At 38.4% G+C, this 24,300-nt stretch overlaps 1 protein-coding gene across 1 annotated transcript in view; it reads left to right on the plus strand.

Annotated features, from left to right (window-relative positions):
* The window catches only part of RTTN (rotatin), a 157,079-nt gene that overhangs the window by 20,368 nt on the left and 112,411 nt on the right, over nucleotides 1–24,300 (plus strand). Inside the window, exons 11-17 of the mRNA XM_044242826.1 lie at nucleotides 6,215–6,385; nucleotides 11,558–11,770; nucleotides 13,499–13,611; nucleotides 15,782–15,908; nucleotides 19,818–19,943; nucleotides 20,669–20,785; nucleotides 21,806–21,945. Of these exons, the coding sequence (XP_044098761.1) occupies nucleotides 6,215–6,385; nucleotides 11,558–11,770; nucleotides 13,499–13,611; nucleotides 15,782–15,908; nucleotides 19,818–19,943; nucleotides 20,669–20,785; nucleotides 21,806–21,945 (1,007 nt within the window). The remainder of the gene's footprint in view (nucleotides 1–6,214; nucleotides 6,386–11,557; nucleotides 11,771–13,498; nucleotides 13,612–15,781; nucleotides 15,909–19,817; nucleotides 19,944–20,668; nucleotides 20,786–21,805; nucleotides 21,946–24,300) is intronic.

Here is a 24,300-nt window from a genome sequence, read left to right on the forward strand (position 1 = left end):
TGGTTTTATTTATGTATTTTTCTGAAAATGTTTTGATAAGTAATATTTCACATGAGTGATCAACATGTGTACAGGGAACTCAGGAATGTTAGGTTACAATCTATTATTTTCTTAATATTTTCTTGAATGTGTAAACTAGCAGTACGTCTCTATGTAAATGGAAATCATATTCTTTCTTACATTTCAATATGTCATAAATCATTTGTCATTTTACGCCTTCTGTCTTAAAATTATTAAGTGATTTCTTTGAAGAACTGATATTCTATCTCTTCTATTAATCTAAATTGGTAACATGTCTCTCTTTTTTTTAATGCTTGCCTTGTCAGAGAAGCAGAAGCAAAATTTATTAATTACAAAAATATATATTAATTCCCTGAGTTGCAGGTATTTTTCTCTTTATGTTATTTTGACCTAGGTCTGTCTTTGTTGTATTAAACTGTGTTAGGACTGTCTGATCCTTGTAAATAGAAGTTAGAACCTAAAAAACAAAGAAAATGCTGATGTTTACTTAATACCAATACCTGTGTGTGGAAAACCCAAACCTTAAGACACACACACACACCCCTCTTGAAAAGAGAAACACCTATTTATAATAGGTATAATACATTGTTTCAAGTCCTTCAATTTCTTTACCCATAATATAGGAATAATAGTTCTTAATCTTAGTTTTTCTTTAGTCCTTAAGGTTATCATACTATTTGGTAGTACTTTTTGAAGATTTTCACATATTGAAGGTTTTCAACAAGTGATTTTTTTCTTAGAAGTGTGAAGAATGTTTTATCGGTTGCTTCTTAAATTAACTTGAATTTTCTTGGCCAGAACATTTATCTGTAAAAGTTAGTCATTCACTTTTAACTTTTGGCTGCTGATCTTTTATGATTCAATGAATTATTTTTACTTTAAAGGTTAAATCTGTTGTAGAAGTGCCAATTGGTATGATAGAAATGTTAAATAAAACAGTACTGCTTAAAATTATATTTGATTTACTTTTACTTGTTTAAAAGAATGAATGCCTCCTAAGGAAAAAATCTCATGCCTTTGGGTATATATTAATAGAAGCAAACAATAGAATTCTTAATGTCCCTACTTTTATCAAGTTTAAAAAGGAAGATGGAAGCAGTATTTTTGTTGAGTCGTTAAAGGAACAAAATAGTGTGTTACTACCAATTCAGAAAGTAGACACCTGAGGATATGTAATCCGATCTCTAGACTTTTCCCAATGGTGTTAGTAACAGTCATGTCTGGAGCTCCATGGCTCAGTTTGTGTAAGCATAGTCAAAAGCACCCCCCCCTCCAGTCTCCTGCACTGAATGTTTTTATTTCCGGTGAAGTAAATAAAAGAAAAAAATTTTTAATGAACTGTTTTGTTAAGATTAATTTGCTAAGCACTTATAAAAGTTAGGTTGACCTAGAGTATGACATCCCTTCTTTGCTTCCCATTGAAATCAAGTCTGCTTGAACTTCATTCACATGGTAAGTTAGGTTCAAGAAGTGAGGATCTTTACCTCATGCCAACCCCTGGGGGCTGTCTGCCATTCGTTCATGCTGTGCCCTTCTCCTCTCTCGCTCCTGTCATTGCGGTGTCAAGAAAGACAGTTTTTTCTCCTCCTCCATGACTCGTTGCTTCCCCATTCCCATCTGACCTGCTGTGAGCGGGTGACTTAGCTATTCAGGCATGTTGGAGAATTGCTGGTTGGAGTTCAAGTGGGGCTGAGAGCATTGAGAGAAGGGCTTTGTACCCAGTGAGGGCTCAGTAAGGGTAAGTGAAGCCGACTGTGAATTTATAATTGGGTGAGTGGAATCTCTAATTAGCATAGGCCTCCCCTGCTGCTGCCATCAGTTCAGAGACGGTTATTTTAGTTCACCAAACATTTCTGGATTGCCCATTATATGCTAGGCACTGGGGGTGCAGGATGAATAAGAGGCAGCCCTTTTCACTTTTGTGGAAGGTAGACACTGCTGCTCTGACACCAGTAAAACCAAGGTAAGCATACAGGAATAACACTTAAAGGGGTCGTTTAAGGATAGCAGTTACTCTGTTGTAGACCCCGTCTAAGCACTCTGTGTTTATGAAGTCACTGAATCATCACGGCCCTCTAAGGCAGATAACACATGTTACAGATGAAGAAATGGAGGCTCAGTTTTCTTTTTTAGGGTCATTTTAGAGTCTAGGTTTTCAATCATGTTTTATTGCCAGGGATGCCTTGACAACACTCCCATCTTAGAATCTCGGGGCGGGGGCCACTTCTCGTAAATCATTACTGAGCTGAGTCTTAAATTATAAGTATGATTTGGCTAAGCAGTGAAGGTAGGGTTTGTCTGGCAGAGGGGAAGGGAATGACAGGATAGCGGTGGTGACAGGGAGGTGTGGCGGGGCCATGCAAGCCACACCGCATAGAACTCAAGGTGGAAGGTGTCGAGAGCCACTGGGCTGTGGGGTGTGCTGCCTGGTGCTGAGTCGTTCAGCCTCCGTTCTGAAGGCAGGATGGGCTTGCTCTTCCCCAGGAGAATGCCTGGGGAGGTTCGCACGGGAAAGGAAGGAGGGAAGGAAGTACAGAGTGTGGGGCTGGAAGTATGGGGCAGGGGTGGGGGTTGGGGGGGCTGGGCAGAGCCCGATCCAGTTACCTATTTCAGAGCCTTCACAGGATCTACCACCTATCTTGTAATGTGCAGAGAAAACTGAAAACTGAAAACTGACCTCCCTCACCCTCTCCATCAACTACTTCACAGCATTTTGAACATTTCTAGCCCAACGAATTAAAACTGTGGACCAGTTTCTGTTGTTTTCGGTCCTTTCTTTTTTTAAAACATTAAAACAACTTTTTTTTTTTTTTTTCTTAGAAGAAATGTTGGAAATGGTGAAAATTGCAAGCCTGATTCTTCATAGTACTTTCTTTTTATACTATCTCGAGAAGCATTCAACGTATCATTGGAATTATTAAGGTTACTTGAAATAGTTTCACAAATACATAGATTTTTAGAAAAAGCTCTACAATACTGAGATTTTAAATTAAGTTAATGTTGAATAGCAGATATGTTGCTTGTAGGTGTATAAAAGTATTAATGGAGAGGTGCTGTGTGGAAGTATTGCATGTCAGAATTGTAAGACGGTCTCTGTGTTTTTAGTTTGTTTTCGTCAGACTGGTAGTTATTAATATAATGGCTTCTGGTTTAAATTTTATTAATTTTTAGTTTTATTTTTTTTGGATTAGAGAAGATACCTTTAAATATATTTTGAAGTTTTCTTTTTGGTTAAGTAAATCGTTTTTATCACTGTTCCTTGGACACATGAGGAGTTGTATTCTTTGAAGTGTTCAGAGTTTATATCTTCTTATTTATGAATTAAGTTAAAAATGACTGGATAAATCCTGTAAGACCATTTTTGTTTCAGTGACAGGTTTTGCTTGATATTATATGTTATTTAGATCCTACAGACTCAACTCATATTGGGTCTTTACTCTTAATTACGCATTTCATCAAGAAAATATGACCCCTTTTATCTAATTTTTTCCCCTGAATTATTTGTTATTCTTATTTCATAGATTTTTTTATTTGTATTTCACTACATATTTAATTTTTAGCCTTTTATGCACAAAGATGAAGGTATCTTTTTATGTGTCAGTTATTTTGTTTTTTACTTTAACATGAAATCATATTTGACTTAGAGGAAAATTTATACTTTTTATAGCACAGTTAATGCATGGTCTTCTCAAAAATTTTTGCTGTTTCTTTTGTTTCCACTTAAAATTTTTTTTACTGTATAGAATATTTTTTCTTCTTTTTTACTTCCACAATGATTTGAAAAGTATCATAATTTTAATTTTGTTTATTTTAAAAATCAACACTATCAAATGATCCATGTAAATAATGTTTTCTCATCTATGTAATTTGTGTTTTGTGTATGTGTTAGAAAATATATAACATAAAATTTACCATTTTAACCCTTTTTGAGTATATAATTCAGTGTCAGTAAGTACATTCACATTCACATTGTTGTACAATCACACTGTTTATCTCCAAAACTTTTCCATTATCTCAAACTGAAACTCTGTACCCCAGACGGTAACTCTTTTCCCCAGCCCCTGGCAGCTACGATTGTATGTTTTTCTTTATGAGTTTGACTGTTGTAGGTACCTCATGTAAGTGTAGTGAATCACAAAATATCATTCTTTCTGTATCTGGCGTATTTTACTTAGCATAATATTTTCACGGCTCATCCATGTTATGTCATGTGTCAGAATTTCGGTACTTTTTTTTTTTTTCAAGAATTTCGTTCCTTTTAAAGGCTGAATAATATTTCACCATACATATATGTGGCATACCACATTTCGTTTATCTGTTCATCTGTTGATAGACACATTTCCACCTTTTGGCCATTGCGGATACTGTTCCTATGAACAGTGGTGTACATGTATGCATTCGAGTCCCTGCTTTTAATTCTCATAGATACATTATGCAAAAGTGAATTTGCTGGATCATATAGTATTTCTTTTTTTTTAAGATTTTATTTATTTGTCAGAGAGAGCGAGCGAGAGCGAGCACAGGCAGACAGAATGGCAGGCAGAGACAGAGGGAGAAGCAGGCTCCCTGATGAGCAAGGAGCCCGATGTGGGACTCGATCCCAGGACGCTGGGATCATGACCTGAGCCGAAGGCAGCTGCTTAACGACTGAGCCACCCAGGCGTCCCAGATCATATAGTATTTTTACATTTAATTTTTTGAGGAGCTGCCACACTGTTTCCATAGTGACCTGTCCATTTTACATATTTACCAGCAATGCACAGAGATTCCAGTTTCTCTACATTTTTGCCAACACTTGCAGTTTTCCATTATTTTTGATAATAGCCATCCTAATGGATGTGAAGCTGTATCTTAATGTGGCTTTGATCCTTTATATAATTTTTTTTAGGCCTTATACCTTTAGTTTTGCTTCTAATATATTTATCCTTGAATAAAAAAAATTCTGGCATACATTTTTATCCTTAGCTTACAGGTTATTTCCTATTTCTGTTTTCCTATATTCTCAGTGGAAAGGTGAGTGTGAGATCTCCAGTGCTCGTTTGTTCTACTGTCTTACAGATGCGGTCCTTTTACCAGCTTGTTTACGAGGGCATGTCAGCATGTGTAAGATGTATTTTGGTCTGTATCGTTATGAGTTGCAAGTTAACTATGTTGTAGTTTTCTCTTGGTATTTTATGTATGCCTTTAAATTTAAAGGATATAACTTCTAGTTAAATACTAAGTTACCTGTAAATATATGATGGCAGAACATTTGCCTTAAAACAATCTTTTTACATGGAGAGTTCATGCAGTTTTATATGTAATTGTTTTATAATGATCTGACTTTCCCTGTTTCATTTCTTTTGTAATTTTAGGATCAGTTTGAGTTCAAGGATGTCTCTTGTACTAATGCATTTTCCCCCATTATACCTGCCATTATGTTAACCATATAGTAAGCTTAATAAGTACTTTATGAGAGTTTTGCATGCCGATTTTTAAAAAAGATTTTATTCATTCATTTGACAGAGAGAGACACAGTGAGAGAGGACACAAGCAGGGAGAGTGGGAGGGGGAGAAGCAGGCCTCCCGCTAGCAGAGAGCTCAATATGGGGCTTGATCCCAGGACCCTGGGATCATGACCTGAGCCAAAGGCAGACGCTTAATGACTGAGCCACCCAGGCGCCCCTGCATGCCGATTTTTGAAGTTAGAATAATTAAGCAGTAGAAACTAGGAGTTTATGTTTCATTAAGCTTTGGTATTTTGTTTATTTTTATTCATTATTAGTTAGAAATATTGTTTGAAAAAAGTTTAGGTGTGCTTAGTTTTCATTTGTACTGCTTTAAATTATTTCAGCAGGTATGGGTTATTCTTTTTTTTTTTTTAAGATTTTACTTATTTATTCATTTGTCAGAGAGAGAGGACAAGTAAAAGTAGGGGGAGCGGTAGGCAGAGGGAGAAGCAGACTCCCCGCTGAGCAAGGAGCCCTATGTGGGACTCGATCCCAGGACCCTGAGATCATGACCTGAGCTGAAGGCAGATGCCTAACTGACTGAGCCACCCTGGCGTCCTGGTATAGGTTATTCTTATAGGGAGGAATAAATTCTTTTGGTTTTTGTTCTTTAGTCATTATATTTTAAATTATTCTCTGTGAAATTTTCCATACCGGATCTCTGAAATTTTTTTTTTTCCTGTTTCATGTTTAAATGTCTGCAGAAAGAAAAACTGCTCGTAGTATTGGGGTCCCTGGGAGATACCGTGTGCTACCACAGAAGTGGAGTGAGCTCGGACCAGCCAGAGATCGTGCTGGTGCACCACCGAATGGCCTTTGTCAGCGTTTCACTGTTCGCAGTCCGGGTGCTGCAGATGCTTCTCCCTGTTGAAAAGGTAAGGCAGGTGACGTTGCTTTGGGTTTTCTTGAACTGAACTGTGTGTTCAGTTGCTTAATGTTGTTTAGTGTTTAGAGTATTACAGGTAAGTGCTGTGTCATGTATTTCTTCTGATCATGTCATGGTGTACAAAGGTTACATTGAGAAAGACTAACATTTCTGAATAGTTTTGACAAATCATTTGATAGAAAAACATTAGTTCTAAAAAAATTTTTTCTTTAGGTAACTTAAAATTATAGTATAACATGTTTAGAAAAGTACACAGTTTCATACATTTTTATAAAGTGAATATATCTGTGTTTAAAAAGTGACCATCACCCCAGAACAAAGAATAGAGTATTACCAGCATTTCAGAGGTCCCTTCTCATCCATTACCTCCCCTTCTTCCCTTCATGCTGAACTCCTCCTTTCTGACTTCTGTCAATATAGATCAATTTGTCTGTTTTTCATCATTGCATAAATGGAATTCTAAGGTATGAACTGGCTCAAGGTCTTTTTTGAGGTTCATCACTGTTGTTGCTAATAGCAGTTCATTAAGTTTTTATTGCAAAATATGATTCCATTTTATAACTGTGTTAAAGATGATTTTAGTAGGTGTCCATCTTTCTTTTAAATCATCTCTCAATTTGAATGTTAGTGGTAAAATACCTCAAGTGATTCATGCACAAGTGTTTTATAGTGTACTTAGTGCAAGAAGAAAGGTGTGGTATGTTTACATAAAGGTATAATAGAAATTACTGCAACTAAAGAACTACTTCCTGTCTTTTTATTGTCCTTTGTTATAGACATTTGCCCTTTTGTCTTGTAAGATTCTGAAGAGCATATAGGCTAAACTCTGTTTTTTCATAACACTTTTAAATGCACTATATTATCACATCACCTGGGAAAGCAAGAACAAAACATCAAATTTTTATTAAAGATTTATATATTTATTTGAAAGAGAGAGAGAGTGCATGCACAAGCAGGAAGAGCAGAGGGAGGAGGAGAGAAAGACTCTTAAGCAGACTCTGCTGAGCACAGAGCCTGACATAGGGCTCAATCTCACCACCCCGAGATCACAACCTGAGCTGAAACCAAGAGTCCGATTCTTAACTGTGCCACCCAGGCATACCCCAAACATTAAATATTAAATTTAGCATTTTGCTTTAGGGAAAAGAATATCACTTTTGTTAATTTTAATTTTTAACTTTCATTCATTAGTTACTATGAAGAAGTGACTAATCTGAAGGCATTTTCTGCTTTGAGGAAATTTTCCAATGTTTAAAGTATTATTAATTGAAGAATTTCAGTCATATAAGATTATAATTGCATTTAAATTATGGAAGTCTCACTTTACATAATACATAACTGAAAAATTAGTGGTGCTACACTAACTTGTTATTAAGTATTACAAATGATCAATCTGTAGGTTGAAATATTGCTAGAAAACTTAACAATTCTATCATACAGTTTTATTTATTTATTTTTGATTATAGATTTTTTTCATTTTTGTGCTTCTTGGGCACAAGTCAATTCAAGTAGAAATCAGTGATTTGTTTTGAGTTACTTCAGTGATAGAATAATATAAAGCTTCATGCCTTTTTTACTTTCTGAAGTTATTTTTTATTTATTTGTTTTTGTTTTTGAAGGCAAGTATCTGTGAATTTTGATAGCTCTCTTAAATACATAACTTGGCACTTCATTAGAGTGGTAAATAAGGCCATGGAGGAGAAGGTAATTAGGTATTGGTTTTTAGATCATTGTAATTGCTTTGATTGATTAAGAACTTTAAAATGAGACCTAAACAAAAATCCTTTGCTATTGCTGTCAAATGTCTTCTTTTAGTTTATATGAATACAAGATTATGCTGCCCTCTGCCTGTTGCTGGTCCACCAAAAGTTGAAGTGCAGTTTGGATTCTGAAACTTCCAGCCTGAAAAGTGGTTTTTAAATATTTGAGTTGCTACTTCCCAAATATGTAATTTGGAAGTTGGAAAATGGTAACATGAATCTGTGTAGAGATTTCCTGGATTTGAAAGTTTTGACAAAATGTCCTTGAAGGCCTTTTTGAAGTTCATAATTATTGGTTTGAAAAGATTTTGGATGATACCTATGTACAGGTTAAAATGATACATTAGTAATCCTATGAAAAATAATTTATTTGGATAAATCAAATTGGTAGAAATTAAGAACTAAAAATACTGGTCCTGTGCTGGAAGCAGGATCCAGGATCCAGAGCATCTTTGGAGCTTCTGTGACTGTTTCCTAGCTCGCTGACTGAGGAGGGGAAGAGTTTATACCACAAGGCTTTGACTCTTTTCAGAGCATCACTTCTCAAAGTTGAATGTGCAAACGGGTCACCTGGGATTTTGCATATTCCCATCCTTTAGTTCTGGACTAAGACTTGAAAGTCTGTGTTCTAACAAGTCCTTTAGATGATACCGTGCCTGATTTGAGTTGGAAGGCATAGAGAGACCATATCTATGGTCTCCCCACTCGGCACACGAAATGATTTTGTTGATTGATTGTATCTAGGAGTGGTGATGGACCGGCACTGATGTATCTTCACTTTTAGTTCTGACTGACATGTGACCAGTGCTTGTATGCATAGGATAGCGTCTTTATTCTGTTGACTGCTCAGTCCGTTGCCCCATGCAGCACTAAACTTGAGTCTGTAGCATGGTGCTCTGAGTTGCTGAGATGATGAAGTTTCAGATGTAGGGACGAAGAGTGAAGATGTCAGAATTCCTTAGTGTTGGGGGGAAAAGAAGAAAGAAAGGACATTAATATTTAATAAGTGAGATATGCTAGACGTCTGCTCAGTGCTTAATTCTCACATCAGCTCTTCTTACTTTTCTGATTAGAGTTGGAGAAAGGTCTTTTAATATAAAAAAAACAGTGCCTTTGGCATTAGATCCCTGAGGATTTGATATCTTAGCATAGTGCCCAACTCACTAACTCTCCTTGGCTAATTCCTCTTTCTCTTCCTAACTTTTGAAAGGAGTAGAACCCTAGGACTGACCAAGGTCCTCATGAGACATCATTCCATTTGTGGTCTTAAATACCATCAATTTGCTGACACCTCCTGGATTTGTAGTTCCAGTACACATGTGTCACCCGAACTGCAAACTCGCATTTATTCACCGTCCTTTTTGACATTTTCACTTGGGTGACAGTTGATGTTTTCAGCAAAGTGTGTCTCAACCCCAGTTCTTCACTTCTGCTCTGTTCTTTCTACAGTCTTCCCTCTCTGGGTAGGTCGCACCTTCAATCTTCGAGTTGTTTGTTGATCACAACTAAGCAAGAATGCTTAGATTCATCCTTGATTTCTTTCTTTCACACACACCTAGATCTAGTCCCTCTGCAGAATTTGTCATTTCTTCCTTGACATCTGTCTGGAATCTGAACACCTCTCGCCATTCCCACTGCTGTTTTCAAAGTTCAAGCACCTTTCTTGCCTGGATTGTTGTGGTAACTTCATCCTTGATGTCCCACCTTCCCCCCTTGCACTGTTTCATCTTTTCCCTACAGACTGCTCTTGATGGCTGCTTGAAATTTTCCAGGGCTTCTTCCAAAGACAGGTTTTAAGATGAGCCAAAGCCTTACCTGATGTGGTCAGTTTGCCCCTGCACTGGCCTCATAGATATACTGTATCTCTGGGTCTTTGTACTTGTAGTTCCCTCTTCTACCAATGCTGTTCCTCCAGATAATCCACATGACTTCTCACTCCTCCGGGTCTTCATTTCAATGTTGCCTTATCAGGGAGGCCTTCCCCTTCTGCTCTGGAGTAGTAACACTTCCCTTCCCTTGTTCTACTCCCCACTGTGTCTCTTCCTCTCCATCTTACCCATCCCTTGTTTCCCTTCTTAGCATTACTTATCACACCTGATGTCTTATGAAATACATTGATTTACTCTGCCTTCTTCACTGGACTATTTACTTCCTGAGGGCAAAGGCTCTGTTTGCTTCCTCCTGTGCCCTCAGGATCTGGCATACAGTAGGGGAATACAGTAGGGGCCCAATAATTTTTTCCTGAGTGAGCAAATAATAGGTGATCAGGTAACTCAGTTTGCCTCTCTTTTTTCCCCACTAAGAGAGTTCTTCACAGAATCATGAAATTTCTCTTGACTTTCTAAAAGCTTCTATCTTAATAGCTAGGTTGGTTTCCCCCCCCCCCCTATGGTTAAGAACTTAAAAATTTGATTCCTTTAGTTTCTTATATTTATTTGGCAACTTTATTTCATTGAGAAGCATTATTTAGCTGATTCAGTCCTTAATCTTAGATTTTCAGGTAGTAACTAATTATCCTTAAAATAGGTTATCCATGAAATGAATGGTGACCAAACCTACTTTAATAAAGACATCATTTCAGCCAAAGTAGTGGGCTCTGCCAAATGATTTTCTCCAAACATTGAATTTTTAATCCTTTGTGTTTTTTAATTGATTCGTAGAATCCTGTCACTAAGCTCTAATTGTTAAAAAACGAGAACCTGAACAGTTCTTTCAATTTTAAGTCAGTTGATTAAGGTTAAAAAGTGTATAATATAAAATTTGAGCCTGTGGTTTTATACTAATTAAGGGTCAGTTTTCTTTGGGTGTTCTAGAACTATTTAAATATTGTTGAATTTCCCCTTTCCCTCTAAAATACAAACTAAACAAAAATTCAATATCTGTTCAAATCAATCTGCTATTATGCTTGATTTAGTGTTACTCAGTTCAACGTGTAGTTAATAAGCCCTGGGTTATGTGTTCAGCTTTGGTAGGGATGTGCTTGTCTTCAAGAATTTATTGCATTATTCTGGGGATTTACGTGCATAGCATGAAATACTCAAATCAAAAAGCCTCCTGCTTTTGGTTCAGTAGCAGAGTTATAAACAAGGTGGAGGGTCCAGTTCTGGCTGTTGGTAGTTCTGGTTGTTGGTTTAGGGAAGAAGTAAGTATCCTGTATCCCAGGCATTGGGAATGTGTTGAAGATTGCACTTGAGTTATTCTGGGCAGAGAAAAATTACAGTGAACAAGACACGGAAGTGAGTAGTGCGTTAGGGAATAGAATTTTCTTTGGAGAAGCATAGACTTTGTGATATAGAGAATGATAAAAATAGAAAGTTGAGCTAGCTACATTAAGATCATATAGTCTACCATGTTTTTCGTAAAAAATTTTTAACTTTTTTTTTTTTTTTTTATTCATTAAGGCAGGCCAACTTTTACCGGAACCTATGTCAGCAGCATTATTTCTAGTTTCTTTGGACATGCCTATTTCTTTGGAATATCCAAATATTCATGAAGCTGTTGTGGCATATTTGGAACAGCTGAATTCTGAAAACTACAGTATTTATAAACGAACTGCAGAGGCTGTTTATTCAATTGAATGTACCTGTAACTTCCTGTCTGATGTTGGGAAGGAGGTAAACAGTTTCTTAATATCTTCTAAATACTCCTTTGCTAAAATATTTGGAAAATATAACCTTTACTTTCAAATCAATGGACATATAATAACTGTATTGTGGGGGGTGCATTATTATTAAATGGTCACTTGTCAAGTTAAAGTAAGGATATGGTATGTGTGAAGGTAAACAAAGAATTTATGGGACTGACGTGCTGCCTACTGTGCTAAGGAAGCGGGTAAATGAAGACTTCAGATAGATGAATGGTGTATATTCATAGAACCAGATGTTTTTAAAAAGACTAATTATTATCAATGTCTTAATATTTAATAATTCCTTTTTTTTTTAAGATTTTATTTATTCACTTGACAGAGAGAAAGATCACAAGTAGGCAGAGAGGCAGGCAGAGAGAGAGGGAGAAGCAGGCTCCCCACCGAGCAGAGAGCCCGATGTGGGGCTCGATCCCAGGACCCTGAGATCATGACCTGAGTCGAAAGCAGAGGCTTAACCCACTGAGCCACCCAGGTGCCCCTAATAGTTCCTTTTTGAAGTGATTTACTGTCTATGAACACCATGACAATTGACATAAACACAATTATAAAGGCCATTTTAGTGCTTATCTATAGACACGTTTCCTTTAATATTTTATAAACCCTTAGTACATACATACTTACACAGAGAGCCTGATATTTTATTAAATAAAACCATGAACTAGATTGCTTTTAAGGTAAGATGAATTTAGAGGCAATGTTATAGCAATGATTATATATTGTTTATCCCTTTTAGAGAGACTATTAATTATAATTTTTAGTGTTTTTATCAATGAAGGGATTAGTGAGTCTTAAAGTAGACACTGACTACAATTGGTGTTTACTGTTTGAAAGTTCCTGAAAAATTAGGAACTAAATTCTTAACTCTTTTTGTTCCCTACAGGGGAAGCTATCTCAGCCTCTAATTTTCCTTCATTTACCCTTTTTTTCTTTTTCTGTAGCCATATCTCAGTGCCAGTGCCATCTTGTTTCCTCTGTAATAGAAGTGCAAATTGTCTTTAAATTGAATTAATTCTGTGGTATTCTGCATGGTCAGTTAATCATGCATGTACTGGCTGTCCTTTATGTTTGCAGAAGCAGTCAGGATGTAGAATGGGGGACATGGATCATCAAGATATATGAGTCCTGCTTTGAGTCTACAGTTAGTAGGGAGATAGGGCTACAAACAAATAGCCACTCGATGTAACCTTATACCTACTTAGAGGTGAAAAATGGAAACTTTCTTGGGCATTTAGCAAGAAATTTTCCCCACATTTTTCCACCTAAGCTGACATTTTTAGTTTGCTGGTTGGGAAGGTGGACTTAAGCAAATGTGAACGGTCTCAAGGTCTCTGAATAATCTAATTTCTCTTTAAATTTTACTTAGTTAACATACAGTGCAGTATTGGTTTTTGGAATAGAATTCAGTGATTCATCACTTACATACAACAGCCAGTGCTCATCACAAAATGTGCCCTCCTTAATGCCTTTCACCCATCTGTCCTCTCCTACAGCCACCTCCGTCCATCAACCTTCAGTTCTCTGTCGTTAAGAGGCTCTCATGGTTTATTTTCCTGTATCCTTCCTCCATCCCTTCCCATATGTTCATCTGTTTTCTTTCTTAATGAATGATCTTATTACTTGAAGTTGCTTAGTTAGCTGTTGAGAATTCTGTTGTACATGAATTTGACATTTACTGTTTCATTCTGCTCTTTTTTAGGGAGAGAGGAATCTCTTAGAATTAGTGGAGCTGGCAGACCAAGCCTTGGGAAGCTTTTCCTATCATCAGCATTTCCCCCTAATAAAGGAAATCATCTGCCTGTGTTCAAAGATGTAATATTCTCTTTCTTGATATGATTATATTATTATAGGATGTATTGTGTGTGTATGCACTTAGAAGCAATGAAAACAGAACTGGCCTTAAATCTTGTTACTGTTTTTTGGTTAAAATTGTTTTTCTATATGTGTGACCTCTAAATCTATACGTATTGCTCCATTAGGGCAGTCAGCTATTTTATTCAAGGGTAAACTTTAAATTCCATGCCTGTAATCAACATTAACTATCCCTGGATTTTCGTACATTTGTTTTGGTGTCCATCCAAACTAAGTATTCAAACATATTTGTTTATTTATCTTTGAAGATATCTTTAATTACTAACTTAAATTGAGGGTCTTTTAATGTTTCGTTACTTTCTACCTTTTTCTATGTGGATTTTTAGAATGCATCATGCATTGATTAATTTATTCTGAAGACACTGGGGGGCTTCTGGGAGGCTCAGTCCCTTAAGTGTGTCTGCTTTGGGCTCAGGTCATGATCCCAGAGTTCTGGGATTGAGCTCCACGTTGGGCTCCCTGCTCAGGAGGGGAGTCTGCTTTCTCTTTCTTCCTCCCTCTGCTCATCCTCTGTCTTTCTCTCTTTCTCTGTCACTCTCCTCTCTCCCAAATAAATAAATCTTAAAAAAATATTTTGAAGACATTGGAGCAGATTCCTATTTAGAATTTAGTATCTTCATTGCTTTTGAAGAGTAAATTCCATGATGATAAATATTTGTATGGGTTTTTAAAATTTATTTATTTATTACCTCACATAGTTAATGTTTGTATATGTGTGTATATGTGTTTATGTATAGTAAGAAGATCTATGATCTGTTCTCTAAACAAGTATCAAGAATATAATACAATATTAGCTGTAGTCATCATAGAGAACTTTAGATTTCCAGAATTTGTACGTTCTGAAAAACTAAAACCTTGTATGCTTTGACCAACATCTCCACATTTCCTGTGTTCCTCAGTCCCTGGCCACCACCATTTTGCTCTCTGTTTCTATGAGTTTGACTTTTTTAGATTACACATATAAATGAGATTATGCAGTGTATTTGTCTTTCTGTACCTGGCTTATTTATGTTACTTAGCATAATGTCTCCATGCTTATCTGTGTTGTTAAAAAGATTTCTTTTCTTTTTTAAGGCTGAGTAATATGCCATTGTGTGTGTGTGTGTGTGTGTATGTATGTATGTGTGTGTGTATATATATATATATATATATATATATATATATATAACTTTTTTTTTGTATTTGTTTATCCTTCGAGGGGTACTTCGTTGTTTCCACATATAGTTACTCTTGAAAAACACAGATTTGAACTGTGAGGGTCCACTTATGTGAGGATTTATTTCAATAAATATATGTACAGTGCTGTAAATGTATTTCTCTTACCATTCTTTAGATTTTTTTTCTCTAGCTCTATTTAAGAATACAGTGTATATGTAACACATATAACGTACGGAATATGTATTCATCATTTGTTTATGTTACTGGGAGGGCTTCTGGTCAACAGTAGGCTATTACTAGTTAAGTGTCTGGGGATTCAAAAGTTATACAAGGATTTTTAACTGCAGGGAGGTCAGTGCCCCTAACCCCTGTGTTATTTAAACGTCAGCTGGAGAAGGGAGTTGAGGGAAATTGGAAGGGGAAGTGAACCATGAGAGTCTATGGACTCTGAAAAGCAACCTTAGGGAGGGCACGTGTTGCATGGAGCACTGGGTGTGGCGCAAAAACAATGAATACTGTTACGCTGAAAAGAAATTAAAAAAAAAACGGTCATCTGTATTGAACAGTGTGAATAATACTGGGATGTACATGGGAGTACAGATATTTTCTTCGAGATACTGATTTCATTTCCTTTGGATTTATAACCAGTAGTGGGATTGCTGGATCATTTGGTAGTTCTATTTTTAATTTTGAGGAAACACCATACTGTTTTCCATAATGGCTGTATATCAATTTACATCCCAAATATGGGTTTTTAAAGACTTCTTTTGTACTTTTCAAGAGAATATTTTTTCCATTGAGACAGTTAAGGTCTTGGGTAAATATTAATACTGGGTTAAATAGATTGCAGCTGGAGAAATTGGAGTAGGAAGAAACCCCTTCCACTGTGCTTTTCAATCTCTTGAGTAACTCACTTACCATAGATATCTTGGATGTTTTACCTTTTTACCAGTTGGAAATCTGCTCAGGCCAGTCCATTACTTCAAGGAGAAAGTCAGAAGGTGTTTCTACGCATGTTATCTCACCCATTACTGCAAGTGAAAGTGGAAACTTACAATTGCTGTCTGGAAATTATTAAGGTAGGTTTTTTTGGTTTTTGTTTTTTGTTGTTGGGGAGAGCTAATAGTGGATTCTCTTATTTTATTTTATGTATTTATTTTTTATATAGTATTTTACTTTATTTTTAAAATGGGCTCCATGCCCAGCATAAGGCTTGAACTCATGACCCTGAGATCAAGAGTTGCATGCTCTACTGACTGAGCCAGCCAATGCCCCTGGATTCTCTTATTCGAACTCTAAAATTAATTGACATTTTGTGTGAGATACAAGAATTATTACCATAAAAATAAATGACAGTTATTAGTCAACTTTAAGACATTTTTGCTATTAATTCTCTAAATACCGAGTCTAGCAATTAAAGTGCTTTTTAAGAAAATTTGTCAAGAATTACATTTGTGTTTTGTTATTTAATGATGGAAGCATTGTAAGAAAATTTTGATTTCTACCATGTATTCAAAAGTCATTTCTGGGTGCTTTCGTGGCTCAGTTGGTTAAGCATGGGCATAAAAATACCGTCTGAATTGCTGCTTTTATTTATTTTGGGTGTATATATCCAGAAGTAGGGTTACTGGATTGCATGGTAGTTCTATTATTAATGTTTTGAGGAACTGCCATGCTGTTTTCCATAGTGGCTGCATCATTTCATGTCCCCACCAGTAGTACAGGAGGGTTCCAGTTTCTCTAAATGCTCCCCAACAGTTGTTACTTTCTGTTTTAATAACAGCCACCCCAGTCTCATCATGTTTGCTTTTAATTTACTCATTAAGTTTAAATTTCACTTACTGCATTTTTATTAATATGCTTTTTCTTTGCTTCTTTTTTAACTTTTTTTTTCTATAATAATTTTTCATTTTCTTCTTTTGCTTCTTTGGAAATTGTGAACATACTGATTTTATAATTTATTTAGATTATTCTATTATTTAGAATGCTTTCATTTATTTTGGCTATTGAATCTCATATGTTGTTCATTTCAGCAGGTGATAATGATTTTTAATTGTAAGGTTTTCTTTGGCAGGTGGTTTGTACTTTGGGAATCTCATATTCTGTAGACAGTGGTTTTATACCTACTTCTGCCTTGTTTACAGGGATTTGACAGAATTGATAGGTGCTGTACGCTGGGAGGAGTTTATTAGGGAGATATATTTTCATTTAAGTATGTCTAAATGCTCATCAAAAGAACCAGCTGAGAGGGAAGGAGGGTGGCAAGTGCCTAATTAAGAGAAGCTAGTGCCTTTGAAAGTTGAAGGCATTGGGATCTAGAATGTTGATGGCTGATTGAGCATAAGTGGGCTTAGGTATAGCAGCAAGTGGAAGGTACTTCCTTCTATTGATTTTTTATTTTCTTTGAGATTGAAAGTAAGTGCCATGTTCAGTGTGTTTGAAATAACTGGTGCGAGTAGAAGTTTGATAAGATCAAATAGCAGGATTTGGGGGTCGTATTGAGGGTTCGGTTGATTGTTTTTATAATCTTAATAGTGAAACTAATCTACTTTGCGTGATTGGCTAGCTGTTTGTGATTTTGGAGAATATGAGCATTTGGATCCATCAGGGGTTGTGGTTTTTCCCTAATAAAGGGAGGGAAGGCCTTTGGTGAAAAGTGAGCTGAGTGGCTGAAGTGAGAGCCTGCAGAATCAAAGGAGGTAAAAGCTAGAGGGAAGGAAGTAGTTTGGACTGGAGGTCAGAGAAGTATATTGTGAGGTGTTAAACGGGTAGAAACCTGTATTTATGATTTTAGAGGAGATATAAGTGGAAGCTAAGTTGAAGTGTTCCTGAGTTATGGGGCAGATAATGGTTATTGAGATGAGGATGAGGAGGTCAAGAAGCTGAGATCTGCGTGTGTGGGATAGTCCTTGCCCTCAGAAATTTAAAATAGTGGAATTGGTTTTGATGTTCAGATCCTTGAAGTGGATTTTAAAGAATTCCTTGGAATGGCTTGCCAACCATTATGAAGCTTTGGATTTTATTCTAAGTACAGTGAGAAGTTATGAATGATTTTAGGCAGGGAAATGATTTGATCTATTTACCTTTTTAGAAAGATCATTCTTCCTGTCGTGTGAGTAATCAGTTGCCGGGGGTCAAGAGTGGAAGCCAAAAGACTAGTTCCACTGTAGTAGCCCTGCTGAGATGGGATCATGTGGTGGAGATGAAGGGAAAAAAGGAATTCAGGATGTATTAAGGACATAGAGCTGGTTGGTCTGCTGATAACGGGAATAAGATACAGAAAGTGGTCAAAGAAGAGTTCTGGGGTTTGGGATTTAGCAGCTGGATTGATGGTGCTGTCCTAAGTATCAGATCGTGGATTGGATAGAACTCTTGAACCTGTTAAGTTTGAGATGCCTTTTTACATCTAAGTGGAGATTCTAAGTAGAGGGTGGAATATAATAATAGTAACAACAACAACAACAATAATGCCAGTTATAATGATGGTGATGATGGTGGTAATAATAGTGATAACGACTAATATTTATTCTATGCACCAAGTACTTTTCTAAATATGTTACATCATCTAATCATTATTAGATGAAAAGACCAATGTAGGTAAGCTGATACATTTAGTGATGAGAAAAGAAAAGTGTTTTCAGGGTTAGGTATTATTCCCATTATATGGATTAGTAAACTGAAGGTCAGAGAGTTCAAGTTGTGTGGTTTGTTTTTTTTTTTTTAAGATTTTATTTATTTGTTTGAGAGGAGAGGGAAAGTATGCACACAAGCCGTGGGAGGGGCACACAGCAGAATCTCAAGCAGACTCCACAGTGAGCACAGAGTCCACTGCAGGGCTCAGTCTCATGACCCAGAGAGCATGATCTCTGCTGAAATTAACAATTGGTCGCTTAACTGACTGAGCCACCCAAGTGCCCCAAGTTTAAGGATTTTGAGGAGCAACTTTTTTTTTTTAAGATATTATTTATTTATTTATGTATTTGAGAAAGGGAGGGAGAGAGAGAGAGAGCCTGTGCCCAAGTTGGGGGAGAGGCAGAGGGAAAGGAGAGAGAATCCCAAGCAGACTCTCCACTGAGTGGGGAGCTCGACGCTGGCCTTAGTCTCATGACCCCAAGATCATGACCTGAGCGGAAGTCAGGCATGGACAGATGCTCAGCTGACTACACCACCCAGGCACCCCAAGTGCCAGAGCTTTTATTAAACCATAGGCCAAGGCTATGCTCGTTCAAAAGGTTAGAATATACACTTATTGTCTAGCATGATTAAAATCTAAAGAGAAAAATTATGTAGTAACGTGTATGTATCTGTGTGTGTGTGTGTGTGTAACTTTTTGACCTCTGATTTACTGTTTGTGGTTAGGAGGTAGTATTTTGCAGAGAGAAAAAAAACCATTTCTGAGAGTCATTGTTGATTTTGTATTGTGTTTTAAGTTCTGTTATTATTTCAGGTAGCTTTTCTCCCTTTCTTAAGCAGTCTTTAAGAGAATACTGTCCTCTAGCTCAAACTGAGAAAAGAATTTTTGGTGATTTGGAGAGATGGCGTGGAGGTAGTGCTTGTTGTATTCTGGTGCATGGCTGCATTGATGATCAGTGTCCTACACATATGTTGTCCTCCCCTTCCTGCAAAACTTCAGGTCCATTTTTATTTTAATTTTGTTTTTCTTTCTCAAACTTCAGTAAGCAAAATGCGAAAACCCTAAGATAAATTTATTGTGTTTTTTTAAAATGTTTATCATTATGAACAACCTCAAGAGATTATGATTGTTTCAGAGGTTTGGTTATTTAATTTATCAAAACTCTGCTTGTTGGCATAAAGTAACCTAACACATACCTCATGTAGACTCAAAAGGCAAGAGAAATTTTTTTCATCCTTTATCAGTTAAAAGTTTTAGTGAAGTGAAAAGTTAAATTAGAATTAAATTGTAAACAGAAGAAAGAGGAATTCTTTGGAACAATTAGCGTCACTAATTTTTAAAAACTATTTTACAGGAATGTTTAGGTGTCCATAATGTCACTAAACCTGTGTCTTCACTTTGTAATGGAATTCATTTTCTACTTCACCCGAAAGTTTTGTATGAAATCTCTGCATTTGGCATTCAAGAGCCCAAAAATGAGGTATGGCTTAAGAGTAAATGCGAAAGACCAGTGTATTTATTAGATACTCAGTTAAATCAAGATCCTATTCTAATATAATTAGATAGTATGATGGGAAGTTGAAAAGAGACTTGCTTTTGATTTATGGGTTTGGTTGAGATTTTATTTATATAAGGAGAAATGTGAAGGAAAATGCGAGAGTCAAGATATGAGCCCGTACTTGTTCTTTTTTTTTTTTTTTAAAGATTTTATTTATTTATTTGACAGAGAGAGATCACAAGCAGGCAGAGAGGCAGGCAGAGAGAGAGGAGGAAGCAGGCTCCCTGCTGAGCAGAGAGCCAGATGCGGGACTCGATCCCAGGACCCTGAGATCATGACCTGAGCCGAAGGCGGCGGCTTAACCCACTGAGCCACCCAGGTGCCCAAGCACGTACTTGTTCTTAAAGAATTCGGATGCGCTCTTACGTTTTCCATGTGAGATATGCGCTGTCCAGTATTATAGCCAGCAGATTATTTCAGGGGAATTTTTATTTAATGCAAAAATATGCCTTTAAGGTTAAAAACAAAGGAAATCCTTAGGGAGGGAGACTAGCTGAGAAGAGAAGGTGAGACGAAGCTACAGAACACGAGCACTCGAGGGAAGAGACGGTCGTCCGGTGCGTGTCCCGCGCTGACGCAGTGTTACAGGCACGCAGGGGGCTTGGGCAGGGTCTCACTGTCGGATTCCGCGATCCGTGTTGTTGCAGGTGAACGCTGCCGCCAGGGCCATCCTGCTGTATCTGCTGCAGGGGCGACTGATGATGACAGCGGTGACCTGGAACAAGTTCATTGAGTCTCTCTGCCCTGTTATTCCAGTGCTGCAGGTACTCTGGGCGAGGCCCCGTCTCCCATCCCATTTATCTTGGGCGAGTGTGACGGGTTGAAACACGTGCAGACGGCAGAGCTGTCATGCAAGAGAGAAATGAGACGCTGTGCAGGCTCTGTGGAGCAGGGGGCTGCGAGTGGGTGGCTGTCTAGCTGCTGCAGAAGGTTCAGTCAGGAGAGCTCATTTGTCTGTGTGCACTTTATGGATCTGGGTGGGAGGTTAAGGAGTGGGGTGCAGGGATTTGGCACTGACTGTGAAAAATAAACTCAGCCTTCTGTAAAGGCTTTTAGGCAAAGCTAACGGTGCTTTTAAAGCAGATGTTATGTAACTAAACTTTCCTGTGAATTGCATCCATGTATGTAGGCGATCGGAGTGCTACTTTGATTCACAGGTTCTGGGAAGCAGGCTTCTCCAGCAGTGATTCTGGGCGCTGCGGAGGAGTGAGGGGCGTTCAGGCCAGTCCCCTGCTTCCACCTCTTTCCTGTGGGCACAGGTCTAAAGATCTGGGAAGCACCTCCCCTAGGGGTGGTGCCACTGCCAGAATCTCGGAAAATAGGAAAATCAGCAAGCATCAAGAGAGTTGATTCAATATCAACTGAAGTTGTTCAATATTATTATTATTATTATTTGTTAAAGATTTTATTTATTTGACAGAGAGACAGCGAGAGTGGGAATACAAGCAGGGGGAGTGGGAGAGGGAGATGCAGGCTTTTCGCAGAGCCAGGAGCCCGACTCTGGGGCTCGATCCCAGGACCCTGGGATCATGACCTGAGCCAAAGACAGCCACTTAAGGACTGAGCTACCCAGGCGCACCCCCCACCCTGTGTTATTTTTTTAATAAAACTTTTTATATAGGCTTCTTACCTGCCATAGGTTATTTTGACAAGTGACTATTCACCCGAATTGAAAGAAATTTAGGATTTGCTCGACAGGCTAAAACAATTCTTACTTTGAAGTTAAAGAGTTCAGCAATATGTATAAAACAAAGAGTAATTTCTCTTTTTCTGGAATCTGTTAGGGCTATGCTGACACAGAAGATCCTTTGGGTAACTCCATTCTCCTCCTGAGCAAAGGGAGTCCTGAGGCGGGCGAAGGGGCTCTCCCCTCTACCACCCGACTGAAGTCCGTGCTGCGGCTCCTGCTCGTCAGAAAGCCGTCGTAAGTAGAGCGGGATCTGCCAGGTGTGCAGGATTCGTGGGCGCATTCTCAGAAAGCGGAGTAATTCCATCATTTCCAAGTACAGTAGAACCGAAGGAGGTAAAGGAAAGTGACTCTCCATTGTAAGGCAGAGAGAGGAAACCCGTGTGTGAAACGGAACAGACACGGGGATGGACGTTTGGTGCCTTCCTGACGCCTTCCTTGGTGGCCAGGTCAGCATGCCTTCTCCTGGTGCTGGCGCTCGGAGTGCTGGTCGCTGGCACTGCAGGCGGGTTATAAAGCCACAGGGATGGGTAGATCATGTCTTCTTTCTTTAGAAATCGGTAGCCTCCTCTTCTGAACATTTGTTCTGAAAGTTAGTAAGTGTTTGTAAAACTGTAATGGCCCGGTTGACCATATACCGGAGTAAGCAGCATTTTCTCTTGCTTAATTTGTCCTCCTACTTGGGAAACTAGAAAAGCGTTCTTTTTGCCACCATTAGTGTAAGTGTCATTTAAACTAGAAGAAAAGAAGAAAAATGTATTGCCTCTCTCCCTCTCTGTCAGGGCGACGTGGATCTTGTCTGTTGCTCTCTTTAGGGAACAGTGGTCATTTATTCCCTCACCGAGAAGAGAGCAAGCTTAGTCGCAGGGTGAGCAGTGATGACGGGCAGGAGGTGGTTGCAGAGGCTGGGAGGAGCAGGCGTCCTTTCGACAGTGGATAACTTTGCTTTAATCAGACCTTACCTCAGGATAATACAGCGGCTTATTTATAAACACACGATCAGGCTGACCAATAAGGAAGTAGATAGCCATATCTAAAACACTGAGTGAACGGAGGGCGGAAGGTCAAGAGAAGAGACTACGATAGTGGCGCGGAGAGGGCGGTTTCCCAGCAGGTGCCCCGATGCAGGACGCAGGGGCAGGTGGAGTTACAGTGTTTGCCGCTCGGGAGTGGCCTCCACACGACGGGGCAGTGTCTGTACTAATGAGCCAGGCTAGTATTCTTCACCCCCAGGTTTGGTGATGTTACACAATAGAAGCTTATTTTCTGTTTACCTTTGGGGGGGCCACAGTCTCCAGGTGAACAAAGACATACTCATCAGGTAGGCCCTTTCGAGACTTAGAGATCACCTCCCAGGAGCCCAGGGCGAGGCCAAGCACCTTTCCAGTAAGGTCATTTTCTCACAACGAACTCGGAACAGTTTGAATCACGTACTAGTTCTCGTCTGAGTCATTGTGCCCTATCCCACCAGACCGTAAACTCTGTGTAGTCAAGAACCGTGTCCATTGCCGATCTTTATGTCATCAGAACTTCGTAGAGTACCTCCGTAGATACCTCGGATGTAAATGTGCTCAAAACATAACATGTTGAAGGAAATAAGTGGTGAGAATGAGTGGACTCTGTTGCCCCACACTAAACCTAAAACGTGCTGAATTTCTCTCCTTGACGAGACGCACGAGTACACGCTTTACATACTCCACTCTGGCCTTTTTGCTGGGGGCTCACAGCCCCAGAGTTGAATATAGACGGTCCTGACTTGAAATGAAAGGAGCAAAGTAAAGCTTTCTGGAGGTGTCTAGCTGTTCTCACAGCAAATGGTGGAGGGAGACGTTTGTCTGACTTTTCACACCATCTTGGAGTAAATACCAGTACTTTGAAGAGGACATCTGTTAATAAAATCACTGTAAATTTCCCTTAGATTTGGGAAGTACTTATTGGATGTCAACTGTGTGCCTTACGAGCCATGGGAGGCTGTGGGAAATTAACAGCACTTGGTGTGGACGCAGCACTGGCTGTATGGAATTGGGCTTGTAATTGGGAGGAGAAATGTTACTGGTTATACTTTATTATTGATTGTAATAAAGCAAGATTGGCATTATGCTACTCGGACTTCAGGGTGACAGGACCACACACAGGTGACCCAGCCTTGGCTGCGGTAGGAAGGACTCTAGAGAGTAAAGTTTCCTAGAGAGTTGAGTAGCGGGTGGGAGATAGCAGGTTTTAACTGTCGTCTTATAAATGATACTTAAAACCTGGAACTTGGGTTATCACTTAGAATTTTCCCAGTTTTTATGTCATTCAAGAACCTGTCAGAGTAGCAGCAAATATCTGGTTGTCTCACCGTCTCCCAACTCCATGCCCTTTGTCCACTTAATGGTTTTCATTTTTCCATTTCATCGTCTAATGACATGCAACATTTAATCTTTTTGTTTTTTTAAGGTTTTATTTATTTATTTGACAGAAACACAGTGAGAGAGGGAACACAAGAAGGGGGAGTGGGAGAGAGAGGAGCAGGCTTCCTGTGGAGCAGGGAGCCTGATGCGGTGCTTGATCCCAGGAACCTGGGATCATGACCTAAGCCGAAGGCAGAGG

Source organism: Neovison vison, chromosome 3, assembly GCF_020171115.1.
Source record: "Neovison vison isolate M4711 chromosome 3, ASM_NN_V1, whole genome shotgun sequence".
NCBI classification, from domain to species: Eukaryota; Metazoa; Chordata; class Mammalia; order Carnivora; family Mustelidae; genus Neogale; species Neogale vison.